Source organism: Panthera tigris, chromosome B2 (genome assembly GCF_018350195.1).
Source record: "Panthera tigris isolate Pti1 chromosome B2, P.tigris_Pti1_mat1.1, whole genome shotgun sequence".
NCBI lineage: Eukaryota > Metazoa > Chordata > Mammalia > Carnivora > Felidae > Panthera > Panthera tigris.
Window position 1 is genome coordinate 140928255 of NC_056664.1, and position 22636 is coordinate 140950890.

At 46.6% G+C, this 22636-nt stretch overlaps 1 protein-coding gene across 7 annotated transcripts in view; it reads left to right on the forward strand.

Annotated features, from left to right (window-relative positions):
* LOC102972920 (palmitoyltransferase ZDHHC14) overlaps positions 1 to 22636 on the forward strand; it is a 532612-nt gene that overhangs the window by 270925 nt on the left and 239051 nt on the right. For 3 of the 7 annotated variants that reach the window (XM_042987395.1, XM_042987396.1, XM_042987398.1), the window contains one exon: positions 1149 to 1251. In XM_042987395.1, the coding sequence (XP_042843329.1) occupies positions 1149 to 1251 (103 nt within the window). Of the gene's footprint in view, positions 1 to 666; positions 790 to 984; positions 1008 to 1148; positions 1252 to 16776; positions 18275 to 22636 lie in introns of those variants that run through there. The other 4 variants (XM_042987404.1, XM_042987405.1, XM_042987399.1 and 1 more) reach the window with 4 other exon arrangements.

Sequence of the window (22636 nt, forward strand, 5' to 3'; positions counted from 1 at the left end):
CCAGCACCTCTTTTTGAAAGATGGAGCTTCTTGTTGCCTATTGGTTTTTCTAAACCTCTGGGGAGCCAACAGAAACTGAAGCAGACAGAGTCCCATTCCAAGATCTTATCACAAGTATTTTTTTGATGTCTTGTTATTGTGTCGTCCGAACACCTGAAGGTAGAGGTTGCCATAACTCCTATCTTCTGGGGGCCTGACAAGTAGCAGGGCGACCTCACGGACCAGCCCTCCGCCCTCAGGAGTGGGGAATGTCCGTGAGCACATTGGATGCACCAGCAGCATTTCCGACGAGTGTGGCCCGAGCCCCAGATGGTGGGGGCCGCACCAGGAGCGCCCACTTATTAGCTGCACCTCCTCTTGCCCTTTGTAGTGCTGCCCTTAGACTCGAGGTCAGCTGCCAGGCAGAGGGGAGTGTGTAAAATCACGACGCCAACCAGGCGACAAGTGGTATGTGCCCCTAGAGGAGTCACACGCAGGTCCCAGAGAATCTGGAGAAGGGGCAAAAGCAAAGGCTGGGGGCTTTTGAACCTGGCCTTGAAGAACGGACAGTGGGGTGGAAGGGAGAGTGACTTGGGGCAAGAGAAACCAGAGCCCGAACGAAAGGCACAGGTGGCAAAGCCCAGAGAGGCGTGGCGGGGCCGTCTGTTCGCGCGCATGCGCTGGCGCTGGCGCCGGCGCAGGCGCACGGTGTCCCGAAGAGCTAGGCGCGCTGCGCTGGCAGTGAGAGGGCGTGGGTTGAGACCGGGCGGAAAGTGGGGACAAGTCCTCCGAGGCCTGGAGTGTTCGCAGGTGAAGGAGCGCGCCCCCCTCCCTCGAGCAGCGCCAGCGGGCGTAGAGACATTGTCAGGATGGGGGGCAGTTAGACGGGGCCCCAGTGGCCATGATGGCCGGGGTTGGGGGGACAGGGTGGGAGGGGGTGGGAGTCTGTAGCTGGTGGCAGGGAACAGACGCTACAGACACTTGTCAAAGGCAGAGGTGACAGACTTTGGTACTGACTGTACCTGAAGGTGAGTCAGGGTGTATTCCCAGGTGCGTGCAGTGGCGCCCCACACAGAAAGAGGGAGCCCCGCATGGAAATTAAAATAGTATTGATGGAGTCTTTGGCTTTTTATTCACTCTCTTCCTCCGTATTGCTTTTTCTCTTGTAGCCTGATTGACAGAAGGGGATACATCCAGCCTGACACACCGCAGCCAGCCGCACCCTCCAATGGCATTGCCGCCTACGGAGCCACGCAGTCACAGAGCGACATGGTAGGGGCCGCCTGCAGCCGGGCCCAGAGCTCCCTGCAGAGGCTTCTCTTCTGCTTCTATGTTCACTAACCCAGTAACAGACCAAGCACACCTAGAAACCTTCCCGGAACACCCATTTACTGAAAGGCTCAGACGAGGGAACAGAAGCGTTAAATTTAAGGCAATACCCAACAAAGGATTATGGCCCCTGAGTGGTTGGTTTGCTCTGGGTTGTGTAAGGGGAAGTCCGCATGCAAAAGGTCTTCCAGAAACAGTTTGTGGCACCGTGTGATGGAAAGCCCCCTTACACAGAACCAGGAATGGGGGGGGGGGGGAAGGGGTGAGATACAAGTGCTCCAAACTGGCCTGGCTGGCTGGCTGGCTGGTCCCTTTTTGTCCCTTTGCCTCAATCTGTGCTCACCTCCCCACCCCCTCTTTAAGTGTACAGTGGGTGGCCACTTCTCCCCACTTTCAGCCGTGACCTTAGCTCAGTCATGCATATCTCAATACACTAAATCAGACAAGGTGTTCTTTTTTTTTTTTTTTTTAACGTTTTATTTATTTTCGAGACAGAGAGAGACAGAGCGTGAACAGGGGAGGGGCAGAGAGAGAGGGAGACACAGAATCTAAAACAGGCTCCAGGCTCTGAGCTGTCGGCACAGAGCCTGACACGGGGCTCGAACCCACAGACCGTGAGATCATGACCTGAGCTGAAGTCGGACGCTTAACCGACTGAGCCACCCAGGCGCCCCCAGACAAGGTGTTCTTGATTCACAGCCAAAACTGAGCTAGTGCCTCTCTAAGAGGTCTCATAGGGGTCCTGTGAGGTATGGAATGGCATGCTTGGTTTCCGGGCTGCAGGTTGGAGACTTGGGACAGGGGCAAGAGTCCCTCTGTGGGTACCCGAAAGCTCAGCCAGGCCCGGCTCCGACCATCCATCCCTTAAAACTCCTTAGGCGTCTGGAAGACAATGGCTTCACTTTATCTGGAACAGATTTCCCTAAAGAAGTTCCGTGTTTCTGAAAGGGACCCAGTCTGTGGCCACCCAGGAGCTGTTTGTTCTTTGTAGAAGGGAATCACCCACAAGAGAGTTTCCATAACAAACAAGTCAAAGACCCGCCTTCTGGAGTGGACTGGGAAAATGACAGCCTCCTGGGCACTTTGTTGCTGCTTATAAAGAAGGGCAAGGTGAAAGCCCACAGTCTCAAGACTGTCTGTGTAAGCATTCAGGGCTAAGGGAACATGCTTAATGCCAGCAACCCTGTAGCTGTGTTTATGACCCTGGAACTAGGCTCCAGCCCCCAGCAGAAGCTTGCTGGGACTAACTTGTTGGTAGTGGTGGTGTCTAATTTGTGCTGTGGTGCTTTGCTTCGCTAATAGAGCACCTCCTTTAAAGGAAAGTACATGCGTGTCACAGTCCTTGCCACTCTACTCTGAAAGTGGTCACAGGACATCTTGTTCTGTCCCCGCTCACCCACATAAGTGACCTTTAAGGGTCACCCCCTTATTTTTCAGAGGACAAAAATGAGAGAGAAAGGAGAGAGGCAGACAGGAGATTATATTTATTTAGCACCGACTGTGTTCATACACTTGATGATCAGAATCTTGTTTAATCCAAACCAACAATGGCAACTGGGCATGCCTGTCTCTTGCTTTTCTTTTTAAGCTAGGAGAAGCAGATCATCTCTGCCCAAGGGTACACAGCCACTAATTTGTGGATACAAACCAGTCTGATGACTCTAATGCCCACGTTCACTTCCAACACTTCCTCCTTCAAGTGAACAGGCACTAAAGACCGCTGTGTCCGTGCTCAGTAGTCTTTCTCAGCCACTTACAGGTGCACAACAAATGTCCTGGAACGAATTCTGACCACGGCATCCACTGATCACTTCTGTGGTGTGTGCGCATGTTTTCACATTGTGTATATGACCTCTCATTAGTTCAGTAACCCTTCCTGAGTCCCTACTGTGTTGAGGACTCAACTGTGGTAGGGATGCAAGGTCTGTGGGGTGCAGTCCATCTGCCCTCAAGGAGGCAGTGTCCGGGGACAGGACACAAACACATACGGAAAGGAAGTAGTAGGAACCTGCACTAGGGGACACCACTGACGGCAGTGGTCCTTGTCAAAACCAACGAACTTACGTTAGTTTTACCCTGTGACTCCCATGGTACTGATCCCACCATGCAGTGTACTTTCACTAGATTTAAAAAGTAAGCAAGGCTACCTTCAAGCTGTTGACACTATTAAGACACTTTATGTTAAGATGAGATGAGGGCATAATTTATTAATTGCACACATTTATTGACTACCTACTGTGTGCCTCTATGAGAGCCAGAGAGGGCAGGTTTCACAAGGGACACAGGGAGGTCTTTTCATTCCGTACGGTTAATCAGATTCCTCAAACTGCTCTTGTGCCCTCTGGAGTCTGTTCTAAGTAGACCACACCATAACCCCAGTTAAGGGCATACCCCCGAGGGAACTGGCCCGGCAGGAATGGTTATGGTGCCACTGCCTATTCCTATGGGAAGGCCACCTCCCGAGTAACCAGTGACCCTGAGGCACTGGGCTTGATGCCATATGGATTGTTTATAGAGGACACTTCCAAGATGAAGAAGAAGCTCGTAACGGTGAAGCAGCTGCCGTTGCTAAGCCCTTATCATTCAATCCAAAGCCTCTGGCTTAAACTCTTAGGAAGCATGAGGATATTAAAAACCTAGGGCTCCTTGCCCTTATGTTCTCCCCTCTATCTGGAGATGAGCCACAAGTGTGGGCAGCTGCATATGACGTCCACATGCCCTAAGTGCCAGTCAGATCAGGGACTCGGGAAGAGCTCTGACCCACAGCAAGTCCTGCTCAGTCCCCACCACAGGAGCCGTGGCATCCTGAGTCTGGGGGGGGGGGGACTGACTGAGGACCTGTGACCCTCAGGGACCTGCCAAGGCTGACTGCACCCCGACTTCATGCCACCTCTACCTTGCTCACCCACGTGGAGGTAGAAGACACCATGTCCCCCAGCACCACCCGGCCACCAGCACACACAGAGGGGCAGAATTTCATTCGTTTCTTTGACCAGCCATACACAGATCTTTCCTGAAGAGCTAGTGGGACAGCACACTGAAAGTGCCACGGGATAGAAAGGAATGACCAAGGCACAGATCGTCCCCCGGGTGCCTTCCAGTACAGTAACACTCCAGCTGTGCCTAATGTGTTCAGATCTGTGCCCCTAAGTTCAGATTCATGACATTTTGCTTACACTTTCTGGACCAGCGTCTCCCCCTGCCTCCCATGGAGAGCTATTCTCCACAGTAGAGAAGCTGTACATCACTGAGTCCCATGGCCCACCCTGTCCCTGTCAGAGACAAAATCTAAAAATCCTGGCATGTCCACTCCAGGTTTGGTATATTGCACAGTCTTGGAGACTGGTCCCTGGGCCAAGGTGTTCCAGCAGTGGTAAAAAGTGTGCAGAGACGTCTCTTTCACATGGGAGGCACTTCACAGTCAAGCACCAGGCTTTAAAGAGGCCTTTCTTACCTCCTTTTGAAGAGCAGATGAGGGGGCGCCTGGATGGCTCAGTCGGTTGAGGGACCGACTTCGGCTCAGGTCATGATCTCACAGCTCGTGAGTTCGAGCCCCACGCCGGGCTCTGTGCTGACAGCTCAGAGCCTGGAACCTGCTTCAGATTCTGTGTCTCCCTCTCTCTCTGCCCCTAACCCACTTGCATTCCATCTCTGTCTCTCTCAAAAATAAATAAATGTTAAAAAAAATTTTTTTTAAATGAAGAGCAGATGGGGATTAACTGTGCAAAGAGCCAGACTTCTGACACTTTCTAGATGAGTGACCTTGACAAGTTGCCCAACTTCTCTCTGCCTCAGTGTTTTCATCCATAAAATGGGAACATATCGATATCCTTACCTTGTAGGATTTCTGTGGGGATTAAGTGAGCTAATGCATGTAAAGCACTTAAAACCTTGCCTAGCACAAAGTAAGAATTATATTTAAGTATTACTGTATTATCATTATTATTATTATTATTATTATTATCATCATCTCCCTGATATCCATGGTGACAAGATCAGCCAGGTCAGTTTCATCCACTCTGAGCTACTGGGCAGCAATGGACATGATTCAGGTGAAGGAAAGAGCTTGGATGGGAAGCGGGGAGTGAGAGCTTCAGTCCTGGCTCCCACCAGTTATCTCCCTGACTACTGGCAAGTTCCCCTGCCTCTGTGGCCCTCAGTTTTCCCCAGCTGCAAAATGGGAGCTGGGACTAATTTGTCCCTGAAGCCCCAACCAGCTCAAAGCTCTCTGTGAGTCTCTGATTTTTGCAGCTTGACAGATAGGTCAGAAGAGCAGAGAACAACTTCTCAGTCCCCATACACAGGAGAGGGAGCCAGCTCCCCCTGGAAGAGGGTAAATGCTGTGACCCTTGGTTCCTCCTACACCTCCCACCCACCCTGATGCAGACTGGAGACCCCGCACTTGGCACGGGAATGGGGGATGTGCTGCAGTCTGGACTTCATACCAAACCTCCCCTTCTCATTTGTCTCCTGTTTCTCAAATTTCTAGGATAAACCCCACTGAGCCTTGGTGTATAATCTCTTCTATATGTTTCTGGATTTGGTTTGCTAGTGTTTTGTTGAGGATGTTTACATCTATGTTCATAAAAGATTTTGGTCTGCAGTTTCCTTTTCTTTCGATATTTTTGTTTGTTGTTCGTGTCAGGGTTAATAATAGCTTCGTAGACTGAGTTGAAAAGTATTTCTTCTTCTTTTTGGAAGAGTTGCTGAAGAACTGGGATTCTTTTTAAAAGATCTGGTAGAACTCACTGGTAAAGCCATGTGGTCCCAAGCTTTTCTTTGTGGCTAGTTTTTTGATTACTAATTCACTCACTACCTATTACAGGTCCATTCAGATTTTCTATTCTTGAGTCAGTTTCAATAGTATGTGTCTTTCTAGGAGTTTATTTCATGAGGTTGCCTAATTTGTTGCCATTGTCTCTTTGGTCATACATCATTATTGTTTTATTATGGAAATAGGTGAAAGGAGGAAAAATTAAGCCTGAAAAAGTAAAAGCAGATAGAAAATGAGAGTAATTTGCAGAAGTGAAGGGAGAAGGAAGAAGTAGCCCAGGACCATGGTGAGAGTGAAGGAACATGTGGGGTGAGCCCTGAAGGGGGAAATGGGTGTTTTGTGTTTCTCAAGCGCTGTGAAATGCACGTTATTCCCCCAGAGGAGAGAGCTGGGAGACTCTAGCAAAGTGACTTCAGCGGGGGCTGCAGGCCCCATGCCGTTTGCTTTGCTTTCTCCTACTTTGAGTAACGCCAGGACCAAGAGAAATATACGTATCAAGCAGTTTCCAAGAATTGTCAAAATCTGGAGCTAAAATATTTCAAGATTGACAATAAGCTAATTCTCTGAGGCAAACAGTAACATTTCTTCCTTTCCTTTGACTTGCTTAGTCTGCCTGTAACAGACACCCCAACCCTCACTGCACACTGAGCTGACACATCAGAACCAGCAGTGCCTGCCAAGAAGGAACCTGAAACCCTTCAGGTTTTCTAGTGTCTGATACAGCAGTGGACACCCAGGAACTCACCTTTTGCTCTTTTGGAAACGCATAATCACTAAGAGCAATTTGTCCACAAGCAATCCATCGTCTTCCTTTTTATCTATTTCATTTATTGGATGTAATTAGAGCTCACGATCAATTAAAAAAAAAAAAAAGTTCTGGTGTTCCAGTCCCCAATCAATCAGACAAATGTGAAAACTGGCTTTAAATCCCTTAAAGTTGAATTCGTCAGAATCACAAGGTAAATTTCAGGCAGTTCTAAAAATGGAACCAAATTTATTTGGTAGAGAATTATACTGTGTTTATCACTTTTTGCAATTGGCAGAGTGTGGACAATATTGAAACTGTTATTGCAAGGATCATCTCATTTAATGCCAACAACAACCTGCAAAATACTCCCGTTTTACAAAGCATGAAATGGAGGCTTTAGAATAATGACTGGCTTGCTCAAAGTCACACAGCCAATGGTTCAAGACCTGGCTGCTTTCCACTCATTCAACTTCAAAAGCCCTCAAATTGGTGTCAGCTGAATGTCTTCAGATCTGGCCCTTACGTCTGGCAGCTGAGTTTACCACAATCCAGTGGGCCTCAGCCGTGGATGCACTTTAGAATCACAATGCTGATATCTTGAGCCCAATGAGGTCAGAATCCCCTGGAGGTGATTTAATCATAAGCTAGCATTGAAAAACATCCCCATAGTCTTCAGATTCTCCTGAACTCTCTACAAGCTTGGGTTAAAAGGAATGATTTTTGAGCCATATTTTGCTTTAACACCAAGAAAATTTTTTCTTGAAAAACCTCACGTCAATTTGACTCAACTAAGACATGATCTGTTCAGAAAATATTCATATTCAGGTGCATGGAGGATTTCAACAATGTGCCAGCAAACGAGAGATTGGGGAGTCATAGAGCTCCAAAAACAAGTGCTCGGGTTTCAGGCAAAGCTTCCTGGAGGAGATGACGTCTGAGCCAAATATTAAAATATTGATTACAACGAATAGCCACCCAGAGGTGGGAGAGATGCTCCATGCAGAGCACAGAGGCCCAGGCATACATGGGGTGGACTCGTGTGCTTTTGCGGGAGCAAGAGGCCTGAGTTACAGGGTGTGGGTTGCAAAGCAGGCAGGAGGGGAAGCGTGTGAAGAGCCTTGGGTGCCTTAAAACCAGCATGGATTTTGTTCTATAACGGGGCAGGGAGCCACTGCAGAGACTCAGTTCAGTGAGCAATACCATTAGATTTTCACGTGGGGTTAATGGAGCCCGGGAAGCTCTTTGGGGCACAGAGGGAGGCGTGTTAGTATGGAGACAGGGAAAACAGAAGGAGACCCTCACAGAAAGCCTAGCGGATAGCAGGATAGCAGAAGTGGTTCGGAAAAGAGGCAGCAAGTCTGGGATTTGGAGATGGTCACATTGGAGGTCTGGAGTCAAGAAGCCAGGGATGGTCCCCGCCTTTCAGCTTAGTGATAAGGTGATCATGTAAGTCGCCAAAAGGAAACACAGGAAGAGGGGCAGGTCAGGGGGAAGCTGATTGTGGCATGTGTGTGCCCATAGATAGCTGGGGGTGGTGGGGTGGTGCCCTGCAGGTAGCTGGGAAAGCCTAAAGAAGGTTTGCTTCCCTGTACTTAGGAAAGAATGACATGGTTTGTAGAGATTCACTTTGAAATAGTAGAGATGTGAGTCAGTTTTGTTAGTTATCCTAGAAGTATCAGTCGATCTGGCATTTTTTAAAAAACTGTGAGTTGTTCATGTTTGTCATCTGAGATATTAACCCAATTTCATCTCTCATGCTGGAAGATTATTATTTTAAATCAACATTTATCGCTTCTCAGTCTTTTGGCTAAGATCAAGTGAAAATCAACATTTATTATCTTTTCCTAAATTTCTCTCCCCTGACCCCTGTGAGCTCTGCCCTCACCAAGTCAAATCAAGTCTCTTGGTCTAGTTGGATACTAGTGAGGATGATAGAATAAAGCTGTAAAACAGTCAAAGAGAAAGCTTTGCAAATGGACCGATTTAAGTACTCAACGCAGAGGGGAAAGGTAAGGAGAGAGCTCAGTTGGCATCACGGCCCCTGGGCTTGCGTTTGCCGGTCCTGACACTGAGGGCTGCAGCATCATGGGCAAGTCCCTTAATCCCAAAAGTCTCCAGTTCCTAAACCATGAAGTAAGAAGGGGTGAGTGGTGACCGCCTTCCTGGATGGTGATTGGAACTGAGACCCCTTTCTGTCCCACCCTCCCAGCCCCAGGGGATGACACAGCCTGGCACACAGGAGGTGCTCATTAAATGTTGAGTGTGTGTGAAAGTTCCCCTCAAAGGGCCTTCTCAGGGGAATTTCTGCACAAATACTACTTTGTTCCTGTCTTCATTCCCACACCTCATTCTTTCCTCACTCTGGTTTTGTCACATCTCCTTCGTGAATATGGAACTAGGGACTAGAGAGACAGTTCTCTTTGGTGCAGTGATAGCCTTGATAGGATCAAATTAATCCATGGGCCAGGAGACCAGAAGTCATGGCTATTCTGCCTATTGGACTCTGTCAGCAAAGTGCCTGTGTGCTTTTTCCAGGGACTGTGAAAAGTTTTAAGGCCTGAAAAAAACGACAATCTCCAAAACATGAAAACTACAAAATCAGAATTAATAAATTAATGTCTACAAGACCCGTGACTGTGTCACCTTCATTAATTGTTAATTAAATTTAGCTTTCATGCAAATTTTACCACGTTAGAAGTGATTGTAGGTTGGGTTTCTGTCACTTTATAATAATTCCCAAGTACACATGTGAGTTGCCCATAAATGAATCTAAAAGTGAACTGACTTCAAGCCCCACGCACTCTCTACGTCTCCATGCTGCCTCTGTTATGAGACACCCGCTTGGCGTACAGCTGAGAGAACTCTTTCTGGTCTCAAGGCTCCTACCCACTACTGACAGTGTCTCCAAATGTATCAGAACATCTCCAGGAGAGGCTGGATGTGAACACTCCAATGAGGGGAAGATGAGATGTGTTCTACATGGCCCCACAGGTCAGAACCAGGGCCAGATGCAAATCCTGCCCAGTCCAAGAGGGAAATGTCCAACACTCAGAGGCCCCCATCCCAAAGATACTTAGGATGGGGGAGTTAGCACCCCCCCGCCATTTGGGGATGGGGATGGTTGTTTAGTGCCTAAGTGATCCCTCTACTACAAATTCCTGAGGAAGGAAATGTTAGAAAAGTAACAAAGGGCCATCTAAAGCATTAAAAGGGTGTGTGTAACCTCAGTATAGCCTCTGTTGTCTGAGTGCTGGTGACGTTCTGAGGAGCCATACTGGAATTACTTGCAGATAACCCCAATGCCAGCCGAAGATCACATTTTCATTGTTCCTGTTTTCCTCATCATTGGCTTTTATTAATACCTAATATTGAAGTTCTTTCCATGTATACATAGGACATCCAGTTATGGTCAGTTTTTAGTACGTACATTTCAATTGATTGTCAAATGACTGAAGTTCTGTATAGCATTGGGGTCAGAGTTTATGCTCATATCTGGCACTTGTAACTAAAAGATCCTTTGCAGTACATGCTACCCACAAAGCTAAGAACATAGTTCATGGTTGTTAGAAATTTTGTTTGTTAGAAAATCATTTGTTATATTTACTTAACCTAATTTTTGAATGCACTTTAATCCAGTATCAAAAAAGGCTGACTCTAGCAGTTACCTGATTTATGAAAATAAGTTTGTGAATAAATATTGCAGAACTCTCCATGCATCATCTGAAAAATCTAATATAGTAGGAAAAATAACTTACACACACTTAAATAGTAATGTTAAATGACAATAAAAAGAAAGCTCTCCTCCTAACCTACATTTTAGGTAGATTTTAGAAGTTTATAGTGATTCTATAACTGTAAACGAGCACTCATAAGACCCGAGAACACGCCTTCACAGCCAAACAGAAATAAATGATGCCCAGTGCTAATACTTTTGACAGAATTGGAGCAGAAGAAATAAATAATTTCATTCGCTCTTGATTTGTATACAAGACCATCTCGAAAACTCCCAGATTTGCTTTTAACAGCATTTAATCTGTGTGCTAGGTATATTTCAAACAAGGAGCCAGATAGAGTGAAATAAAAGGTATTCCAACATGAGCAATTTTACTTGAAAATCTGCAAAAACAGAAAGTAAATGATCTCTATGGTGTTTTCAGATTGTAACATTAAGTGATAAAATGTGCAACATCTGAACATCTGAAACCATAAACTTCTTTGTAAGTTAAATGGCAGAGCTTCATGTGGGCAGTAAATCAGCCAGCCGTCAAGTGACTTACTGCAACCACAGCACACGCTCTCGCATTCCTGCCAGGAGTCGTTTTATGCTGCCAGCAGAAGGGTCTTCGCATAGACCCTCTTACAAGCGATCAGGCTTCTATTCCATTGGAATTCAGCATTTGGATGATTTTTGACTTTTAAATGGCAATTTCATATGATTCAACCTGATATTTGATAAATAGGAACCTTTATAGGGTTGTTTTGGAATGATCGTGTGAGTTTCTCAATTTTCGGTTTGTAGTAGATGGGTTGTCACTGCCCAATATCCAGGTGTTTATTGGTTTTTCTTAAGATTATATAACTGGTTAGAGAAAATGATACACTGAAGGGCGTCTTGGTGTTCGCACTGGAGTGTAAGCCCTGCTACCAAGTTGTCAGAGGAAAAAGCAGGCGGTGACGTCTCCCCCTACTGGTGGAAGAGAGGAGTCGGCAAATGAAAAGCCAAGGAGGTGGTGGGTAGTGAAAGCATGAATAAAGCGAAGAGAAAATAGAGGTGGGGGGGGGGGGAAGAAGAAAGGGAGAAGAGGGAGAAGTCAAGGTGAAGGGAGGAGAAAAAAAGAAGTGGGAGGGAAACCCATGAAAGGAAGAGATGGAGGGGAAAGCAGAGAAGAGCATTGGGAAGGCCAGAGAGAAAGAAAACTAAGTGGAAAAATCAACAAGAAGTGGGCAAATAAGAATCAGAAGCAAAGGTAAAAAGGAGGAGGTGTAAGAACATTTTCATGGATCATCTCCGTAGTAACCCTGAAAATACTGGCCAAGTTCTCAAATGGGACTGCAACCATGAAGGTTTATCAACCCATCCTCCTGGGGCCGAGCTTTAAAGAAGAAAAAATTGGATGTCTCCTAATCGTTGAGTCTTTTCTAAGAAGGAGACATTCCAAACATGCCACGTTAATGGTATAAGAATTATAGTCATTGCACTGTCCCTGGTTGGAATCTGATAAAATCCATAGTCCTGCAGAGCCAATAGGAAACTTTATCTGGGCAGAATCCGGTAGAGCAAAGTCTGGTCCCTGTGTACCCCCAAATGGGATTGGTTGTCCAAAGGAAAATCGGTTATTCTGAATGTGGCAAATTATCTTGAAAGTTCTGGGTGCGGCAGGATTTAGACACTTAGTTTCATGGTCCCAGTAACTGATTACTGATATCACCGCCATAGGTTAAACTGGTGGGGAGCCATGCGGGGGGGGGGGGGGGGGGGGGGGGGGGGATGGGGGGGAGCAAATAGTAGGTTAATTGTTAATATGTAACTGTGTTTTCCTATGACAAAGGAAACTCCATAACTATACTCAGAAAGACAGTCCTCTTTTAAAATATTTAAAGAAGTCTATACAAGAGGTGCTTGAAGTCTGATAACACAAATCAGAGTTCAAAGTAGTCATTTTGAAAACATTTCTGAATGACTTATATTTATTTTTTTTATTAAAAAAAAATTTTTTTAACGTTTATTTATTTTTGAGACAGAGAGAGACAGAGCATGAACGGGGGAGGGTCAGAGAGAGGGAGACACAGAATCTGAAACAGGCTCCAGGCTGTCAGCACAGAGCCCGACGCGGGGCTCGAACTCACAGACCGCGAGATCATGACCTGAGCCGAAGTTGGCCGCTTAACCTACTGAGCCACCCAGGCGCCCCTGAATGACTTATATTTAGATTTCTTTTAATTAAATGGTTTAGGCTAAATTTATTTCCATGTATTTAAGTCCTTAGGCTTCACCCCTGGTAAACGACAGCATTTTCAACAGCCCGGCTGGGAGGCTGAGCACAGACAGATTTGTTACTGTTTTAACAAGTTGTCGGTCGGGCCACAGGAAAATGCCAATAGGTGTATACAGGAGTGAACCCAGGTTTGGAGGGCGCTTTCTCTTTAAGAGAGAAAAACCAATATGCCAGGAACCAGGAGGGCAGGGGCCCTGATCCTGAGCCTCATGGTTTCAGAGTAAACCCACCCCTGGTACCTGCGGTCTTGTTGGGAGCCAGCAATGATGATAGTGTAAAGCCTTGGAAGCCACATCCAGCCCCACCTAGCCCTCCGGGTGAACACAAGCTCTAAGGAGGGACAGACCACGTTATCCCCAGAGGTTCTAGTGCCCCCTGTGGGCCCTGCCGTGAGCGTGGCTGGAGGGTTGTGATCAAGGAGGAAGAAATGAACAGTGACCTGGAGAGAGGAGGGAGAAGGAGGGGGGCACCTCTCCCCTCATGCTTGCGCCCCTGACCTTGAAAATCTCCAGCTCTGCCCTCAAACAGAATTCTCTGTGAGCCTGTAAGAGTTGTCTTGCGCTGATCCCTAAAATAGAATTTGCCAATTAGTTTTCAATAAAAAAGGCTTCCTGCAGGTCAACAGAGACAAGCAAATCTGATTTGCAATTTTATCTTTCCTTAGAGCTGAGGGCATTGTGTAGACAGAAGGTAGGAGGAATAGTGAGGGCTCCAGGAGGGAAGATTGAGAACAAGATTCCAGTACCCAGAAAAGCACCTGTTCTCTGCAGCTCTGGGCTCAGCTCTGGGGTCGCTAGCGGGCCTGCTCACAGGCTGCACTGAGCCCCGGGAAATGGAGGCAGTGCGGAGCTCAGCTGGCTGTAAGAATACCAAATGGAACGCGTCACAAAACACAAAACGTTCTTTGCAAAGCACTATATATCCAAAGCCCTAGGTCAGTTTCCAGAAGATGAATGTGATTAGTCAGGAAGTTGCTCCTCCCCACCTCTGCCCTGTCAAGACGGAGCCGGTGTGCTGGACCAAAAGGACGGAACTGGAGAGCTTGAGCAGACCTGTGTGGACCAGCCTGCCCGCCGCCCCGCCCCCCACCCCCCGCCCCCTGCCCCGCATGCTCCTCAGCACCTCCCACCAGAAAGCCCCTCCACACTGAGCTGAAACCCCCTGCAGGAGCGGCCCCGTGGGAAAACACCGCTATGGCAAAAAGTGCGTGGTGGTGCTTGGGAAGATGAGTACAGGAGGTGACTGTGACCAGCCTTCCAGCCCATGCTCCAGGCTCTGGGTGTTTCTGAGCTCCCTGGACTGAGATGAAGGCTGAAAGAAAAGTGAGGGTCTCCTTGCGATGGAATACTACTTGGCAATGAGAAAGAATGAAAGCCTACCATTTGCAACAATGTGGATGGAACTGGAGAGTATTATGCTAAGTGAAATAAGTCAGAGAAAGGTATCATATGTTTCCACTCATATGTGGAATTTGAGAAACTTAACCAAAGACCAAGGGGGAGGGAAGGGGAAAAAATAGGTATAAACAGAAAGGGAGGCAAACCCTAAGAGACTCTTAAATACAAAGAACAAACTGAGGGTTGATGGGGGCGGGGGGAGGGGGAAATGGGTGATGGGCATTGAGGAGGGCACCTGTTGGGATGAGGACTGGGGGTTGTATGGAAGCGATGAATCACGGGAATTGACTCCTGAAACCAAGAGCACACTGTATATGCTGTACGTTAGCTAACTTGATAGTAAATTATATTTAGAAGGAAAAAAAGTGAGGGTCTCCCACGGAACTGGCTTTCCTTCCTTAAAGAGCTCTACTCTTGCCCGGAATCGAGGTCTTTTGCCCTCTAAAGCCTGTGAATTCATGAGAGACTGCAACTCTTCCTTCTCCTCCTCTGGCGGGGGGGAGGAGGGGTACCACTTGTGATTGTAGAAAGAAACCCCTTTGGCCAAAAGGACACACACACACACACACACACACACACACACACACACACACTGGAGCAAATAAAGAAAAGCCTTAGGAGTCAGAACTTCCAGTGAACTCCCTCTCCTCCCTGAAGGCCACATGGTGCATGGTTTGGGCTCTTCCCTGCACAGAGGTGGTTGAGTGATGGTAGTCCTGGGTATCCCCTTGGCAGGAACAGGGTGAGGCACCTCCTTTGCAAACCCATTAGCACAGATTCGACAGCAACTCCGGAGTTCCGAAAAAGAGAGGAGGGGATAGATAATCAGACAAGGAACGTTTATTAAGCACCTACTATGTGGCACATGCAATAGTAGAAAGAGGTTTGCAGCCAGGCAAACTCAGCCCCAGGTCCTGGGTCCATGCCTTACTTTTATCTGTAAGGTCTTGAGCAAGCCACTCGTTCATTTAAGCCTCAGGATCTTCATTTGTGAAGAGGGGAACTTCTGAAGCAAAGCAGTAGCCTGCCTGGCTCACTGCTTGAACCCAAACTTGGGACAGATTAGCTCACACCGACTCTTCTCCTTCCCCTGGAAGAGCAGTTCCTGAAAATCTCTTAAGGGGTCACTGCCCACGTTTGAGTTCAAGATCTCTGTGTGCTGTCGAAGTCTTCTGGCTGATCTGAAACCTGCCCCCATGGCTCAAGAGAGGGTTTACGGAGGATCAGAGATCCACATTCGATCGGCTAAAAGTGTGTTTACACCATTTCCTTCGCCCAGTGAGTGAGGAGAGGCAAAGGACATAGGGTGTAATGCGATTTAAGAATGCTTAGAAGAAAAGGAAATATCTTGTAAAATGTTGGCATTTTCTTTCACAGATTAAAAAAACCACGGAAGCTCAATTAATGGTCCTTGAAGCTGATGAAAATTTAGCAGTGGGGAATTGTAGGGCTTTGTGAACAGTCTGCTCAGACTTTTTGTAGTAAAATGTACATGACCTACAATGTATCATTTTAACCCTTTCAAGTGTGCACTTCAGTGGCAATAAATACACTCACATTGTTGTGCAAAGGTCACTACCGTCCATCTACAGGATCCCTCATCTCTCAAAACTGAGACTCTGTCCCTGTGAACACGAGCTCCCTTCCCCCTCCCTGACTCCCGGCAACCACCCTTCTCTCTACTTTCTGTCTTTACAGAGGTAACTACTGTAGATACTACTATAAGCAGAAACATACAATATTTGCCCATTTGTGACTGGCTGGCTTCACTTGGCGTGATATCCCCAGGGTTCATCCATGTTGGAGCGTGTGTTAGGATTTCCTTCCTTGTTATGTCTCAGTAGTGGTCCATCGTCTGTACGTACCACATTTTGTTCATCCACTCATCTGCCGATGGACCCCGGCTTCTCCCTTTGGGCTTTGGCTATTGTGAATCACGCTGCTATGAACTAGGTGTACAGTCCCTGTGTTTTTAAAACAATAGAGTAAAAGCGGTTTTCAGCACACGAAAAACAGGCACCTGAGATTGCTAAGGTGGTAAACCTTGTGACTTCATCCGCGGAATTGTTTTTTAACTAGGTTGAGTCTGTAAAGGGGGACCAGGAGCATGATGCCTCCCTGGGCAGCTGTGGGTGATCAGTACTTTCAGCGGCTTATTTAGATGCTGGGTCTTTGCACTTACCGTGTATGTGCTGGGCGCCTCCAGATGAAACCAGGCTGCTGTGCAGGCTCTCTGCCCTGAGGTGTCACTAACGGGTTTCTCTCTCTCTCTCTCTCTCTCTCTCTCTCTCTCTCTCTCTCTCTCTCTCTCTCTCTCTCTCTCTCTCTCTCTCTCTCTCTCTCTCTCTCTCTCCCTCCCTCTCTCCTCTGTCTGTCTCTCATTCTCTCTCTCTGTCTCTCATTCTCTCTCTCTGTCTCTCATTCTCTCTCTCTGTCTCTCTCTCTCGCATCCTGTCCTTCCCTGCCCCCCCCCCCACCGTGCCCCCTTTCCTCCCCACCCTGTGCCCATCTCATTTCCGCCTTTCTCTTTGCTGGCTGCCTCCTGCTCTCCAGTGTGACCAAGACCAGTGCATTCAGAGCACCAAATTCGTTTTGCAGGCCGCGGCCACGCCCCTGCTGCAGAGCGAGCCTAGCCTCACCAGCGACGAGCTGCACCTGCCCGGGAAGCCGGGCCTGGGCACTCCCTGTGCCAGCCTGACGCTGGGGCAGCCCACGCCGCCCTCCTCCATGCCCAACCTCACCGCGGAGGCCGCGCTGACGGACATACTGCCCCTGAAAGAGGAGCACGTGGGCCACCAGTTTCTGACTCCAGAGGAAGCGCCCTCGCCGCCCAGGATGCTGGCGGGCAGCCCCCTGGCCCACAGCCGCACCATGCACGTCCTCGGTCTGGCCAGCCAGGACTCTCTGCATGAGGACTCCGTGCGCGGCCTGGTGAAGCTCAGCTCCGTGTGACCACAGCCCCGGGGGCTGCAGACAGTAGGAGCTTTCCCATGACCCAACTCCGTGGTGGTGAGGACAACTCCAGTCCTGGGGCACAGAGACTGCCGGGGGAGTGAATGGATGCCCCCTCCGTGGCAGACGAGGGCAGGGCCCAAATGCCCACGGCTTGGTTTAGTTGAATTTTCTTCCCCAGCCTGACTGCCTTGATAACAATGAAAATAAGAGAAGTAGCTGTTTGCCAGCATTTGGAGTCTGAGGGGGGTGGGCCTGGGAGAGAGGAGACTCCGGGCTGCAGAGTCCGGGAGGAAAGGACAGTGTTCTGCTGCCTGCTTGCTGCTCTTGTGACGGTCGCACGGAAAGTCGAGGACCCTTGTGGCCAGACTGAAATTGCACCTGAGTGTTATGCTACTAATATCTGAAATAGACATGCCATTCCATTTGTTAATTTAAAAAAACAAAAAACCTAAAAGGGAAAAAAATGACCGGATCTGGATTTGCATGCCACACTACGTCTGCTCACAGTGGTGTTGGTATTCAAACGGAAGTGCTGCTTGCTCGCTTTCTTTCTTCTAATTTGGTGAATCTTCAAGTGCTGTCTTACGGGAAGACAGTGCGACACGCGGAGACTCGTGGGACGACGCCATCACTCACCGGCTTCTTCAGCTCCATTATGCAGGGGTCGGCGGAGCCCCGGGCTGCAGAGGGTCGCTGGGGTTTTATCCTATCCAGTATCAGCTAACCTTCTGTTTAGTAGTGAGATGAGGTATTGTGTTGTACCACACCTGCCACAGCCTCCACCTCCTTGTGTGACCAAACTTCCTGTGGACAGCCAATAAAATGACGTCCTCTGTTCTTTTGGATCCGCGTACTCTTATCCTTAATAGCTTCCGTGACAACACAGCCGTCTGGATGGCCTGTGGAGAGTTTGGCTTTACTAAAGTATTCCCTAGCAAGGAATGGTCTCAAAACAGCCAAAAGTAAAATATTTGGATTGGGGTTTTATTTTACGGGATGATTTATCAGGTAAGAGGGTAGCTTTCCTACAGAATTTGCCCCACATTCGCAGATTGCCACACAGTGGTTGATCTACGGCAGGTAGAGGGGAGAGGGTGTGCAGGGATGAGGACCGCGGTGGGGCCATCTTCTGCATTGTGTTCACGTATCCCCAGGGTTCAGAAAGGGCCACCTGAGGTCCTACGAAGATATCAAAAATTGAGGAGGAGAAACCAGCTTAAAGTTTGGGCCCAGATCATGCAGACCATCATTCTTAGCCAGACACTAATCAGTATGGAATTAGCAAAATTACCCCTTCGTTCACTTCTTTTATCAGCCAGAAGGGAACTGGCTTAGCATCTGGGGAGTAAGTCACTTTGGAGGCAGCTGCAGGGACTCAGCAGGCTCTGTCCTTGCTTCTCTCCAGACGATAAATTCAACAGCCCAATCTGCTCAAGTTCAGAATCATGCTGTTGCCCCTCACAACCATAAAGAAACACAAGATGCGTTGATCAGTGGTATAAGATGCCCCAACAATTTACATTTATGGAAAAAGGCTGTTTCTCCTGAGAAACAGTTGCCATTTTATAGAAAAGAAAAGGAAAGGAGAAAAGAAAAAGAAAAGCACAACTTAAAGTCTTATTTGGAATAAAGCCAATTCTTTGTCGGTGGAAAAATAATTTGTGCTGAAAATAACCACAGAATTCTCTCATGGTGTTATCTCTGAACCATCTTTGTTTTTCGTACTGTATATACGAATAGAGAACAAGAAGGTAAATTGTGTGTAGCCTTTGTTAATCTTCTGGACCTCCTAACTACTTGTACTCAGAACTTACAATAAGGGGGACAGAGCTCTTCCTTACACAGCCACACACACACACACACACACACACACACACACACACACACACACTCTCTCATGGTCATCAACACACAGGAATTCTCCTTGCACACGTGCTGCCTGTGAACAAAAAGCAACAGCCCAACAATGTGCCTTCTGTAACGTCCCAAACCCTCTGCTTTTTGCCTCCTTCCATCTGCTGCCCGGAGACCCTGGGAGAGCGTTGGCCCTGGTGAAAGACAAGGATGGGTCAGTTCTCACTCCTGTATCTGTATGGCTCAGCCCATTCCCAGTTTCTTCATCTGAAGGATGAAGACAATGGACTTTTGAGTCTTTCCATTCCTTTTTAACTTTGTGTCATTTTAATGTTTATGCATAATTCACATTGACTTTTTTTTCTTCACATTTTATTTAAATTCTAGTTCGTTGACATACAGTGCAATATTGGTTTCAGGAAAATTCAGTGGCTCATCACTTACATACAACACCCAGTGCTCATAACAATATGTGTCCTCCTTAATACCCATCATCCATGTGTTCTTTCCATTTCTAATATCGTCTAATTCAGTAAGTGCTGATTTCCCATGACCACTCCTTCTTTCCACCTCCTTATATAAAAATCCAAAAAGTAAGGATCTTTTGTCTTTAATAATATTTACATAATATTTATTACCAGTTCTCCACTCCACCCTCAGCCCTGTCCCAGGGACATCACTTAATCAAAAAGAGGACTGGGAATTTCGGTGAAACAAATCAAGGCTATTCAAGGCTATGCAGGGTCCAAGAGGGAGATTAACTTGAATGGGACAATTTGCTAAGACAATTAACTTCTTAAATAAAACCCCAAACCAGAGAGTTACTCACAACCCTTCCCTCTGTGGCTTAGAAAAGAATGGAGAGTGTGTGGAATGAATGCATTCCCAGGAGTCCCCTTCTTCTCCTGGAGTGTATGCATGTATATATATATACGTATACATATATATATATGTACAAGAACCCCATATATATATATATATGTATAGGTGTATGTATATATATATATATATATATGTTATTTATATATACATATACATATATATATAAATATATATATGTTTTATATATATATGTATATGTATATATATTCAAATGTGGAGTGGTTCCATCTAGCTGTGGCTGTGTAGACTTTGATCTTTCTAAATTCTGTCAGTGTGTTATGGGTTGATTGCATGCTGGCTATAAAAATAAGATAAATATTTTACCGTGCTATTAAAGCTTGGACCATTATCAAACAGACACACACGTACACACTCCTTTTGTTGTTTAAAAATTCATCTGCTCTCATTCTCCTGGGAGTGCTCCGGGGCCTGCTGGCTTCCCAGGCACTCGGAGGCTGAATTTAGCCTGAATGTCCTGGTCCTCAGGAAGGATGTTGGATGGAGCCGATAGCCTGTATCTGGAAGGGCAGTGTGACATGTCAGTCTGTGCCCGGGGAGAATCGGCCAGGCCCTCGTGCTACTTCCAGCTTTCATCTGTAATTATTTGAGCCTGTGAGAAGAATGCCATAACCCCACCCTGTGCCAGCAAAATGCCAGATACCTTTTCTGGTCCAGGGTAGCACAGAGAAAGAGTCTTTCAGAGCTCAGCACCCCCTCCCCCCACCGGTGTACTGTGGTCCTCCCCTGTTGTGTCTAGGATTACTGACTGGGGTTCAAAACAAGAAGCAAACCCTGTTTTGTGAGCCAGGTTCCTACTGGACCTGAATGGGTTTTTGAAAGCCCCCTAAGCTTGTTATGCCCTGGGCCTGGGCCTTCTCATCCGATTCAGCAGCAAGAAAAATGAATTTGCCAAAATTGGCAGTAAGCATCCCTGGCACTGGAGCTTGCAAAGGCATCTGCAGGGAACTTCTGGAACTTGAGCCATTCAGGGACCACCATCAGAAGGTGCAGAGGCTTCTGGAGGGCACAGCCTATTGGGCTCCTCTGCAGGTCTCAGAGCCTCCGTGCTTCCCAAGGAGGAGAGCCATAACTTGGATGCCCCTTCCTGAACTCAGCCCACAAATCATCCTCTTCACCAGAAACCCAGTGCTTTTCCACCTTGGCTTGTGGTTTTGATCTAGCTAGAAGGTATCAGGAGTTTGCTTTCATTGTTTAAGGAAAGTTTCCAAGGTTGGTTGTCCTTTCATTCATGCACGTGAATACTATTTGGCCCATTTGGTTCTTGATCGTGTAAGAGAAGAGAATAAAGGGAAGAAATGTCGAATATGCTTTTCTGATTAATGCCTTAAACTGTTCTGAAGCTGAGCCTCAATGAAATCGATGTTTACATTTTTTATTAAGCACCTGTTGAGCTGTGGGATCTAGTGTATTCTTGTCCAAATGAGAGAGCCTTTCAAATTAATTCTTCTTCCCGTGGTCTCCTCCACCTGCCCTGGAGATCTGTGTATGGCATTATATTCTGTTTTCCATGTTACCTGGAAAAAAACCACCTCTCAGATGTTCCCTTGAAATGAGTCCGCCTCCTTTCTGTCTTCTATGAATAAGTTACCATTGAAATATTAAATAAGCAGAAGCGCCGTTTTCTTTCAAATAAATGTCAAAGATGCTAACGGTTTTTTGTAACTCAGTAAATCTTCTGTCTAGTTGCCCATTGTACAGTCCTGACAATACAGCCAAGATGGATTTTCAGATGAGTGGTTAGCACATTAATCCAGCCGTTGAAAATCATTGGGAGGCTGAAGATTAGATGGTTTCTGGAGCAACTGAATTTGCAGCTGCCACAAAACTAGATAAATGGCCTTAACTGGAATTATTTTTTAAATCTTACAAACACCAGGAATTACATACAGAATGGATTGGAAAGCAGATGAGCATTTGTGCAATCTGAAGACTTTTCTTCCAACGATTGTTGACTTTCTAAAAGATACTTGGTATTGCTGATGAAGACATGAATGAACAACTCTCTATTTGCCCTAGATATTTTGAGATGGATAGTTAAACCAAGAGACCATATGGCATCTCCAAGGAGACATGTTTTCTGGGTTTTACATGAATGGAGATGGTTTTAGCCTGTAGTTTAAAAGAGAGAGAGAGAGAGAGAGAGAGAGAGAGAGAGAGAGAGAGAGAGAAAGAAAGAAAGAAGAAAGAAAGAAAGAAAGAAAGAAAGAAAGAAAGAGAAAGAAAGAAAGAAAGAAAGAAAGAAAGAAAGAAAGAAAGAAAGAAAGAAAGAAAGAAAAAGATTGAAGCCTTGCTTACCATTTGCCCAGGGCATTCTGTGTTGGTATTTCACAAGAGCCAAACATTTTGGTGTGATGGGGGAAGAAAAGGTACATTAAAACTCTTAGTGGATCCAAAGCCCTAAATCTGAACAATGGTAACACAATATAATACATAACATTGCATGTTTTCTGAGATAATTATGCTTATTTAAGTGCCTTTCATGTTTTAATCAATGTCTGCAGAATTGTTCTTGAAATGAATTAAGAAAGTATTTTCCTCCTTCAATAAAAACTGCTAATGGCATCAAATGTAAACCTCAGTCTTTATAAGACAGATATTGTCAAGGTCAACAAGGTATAGAGAAGAATCGGATCAATTTGCATTCAGTGAGTTTGCACAATGTAGGCACTCATATGGAGAACAATGGGTTTTCTGATCACAC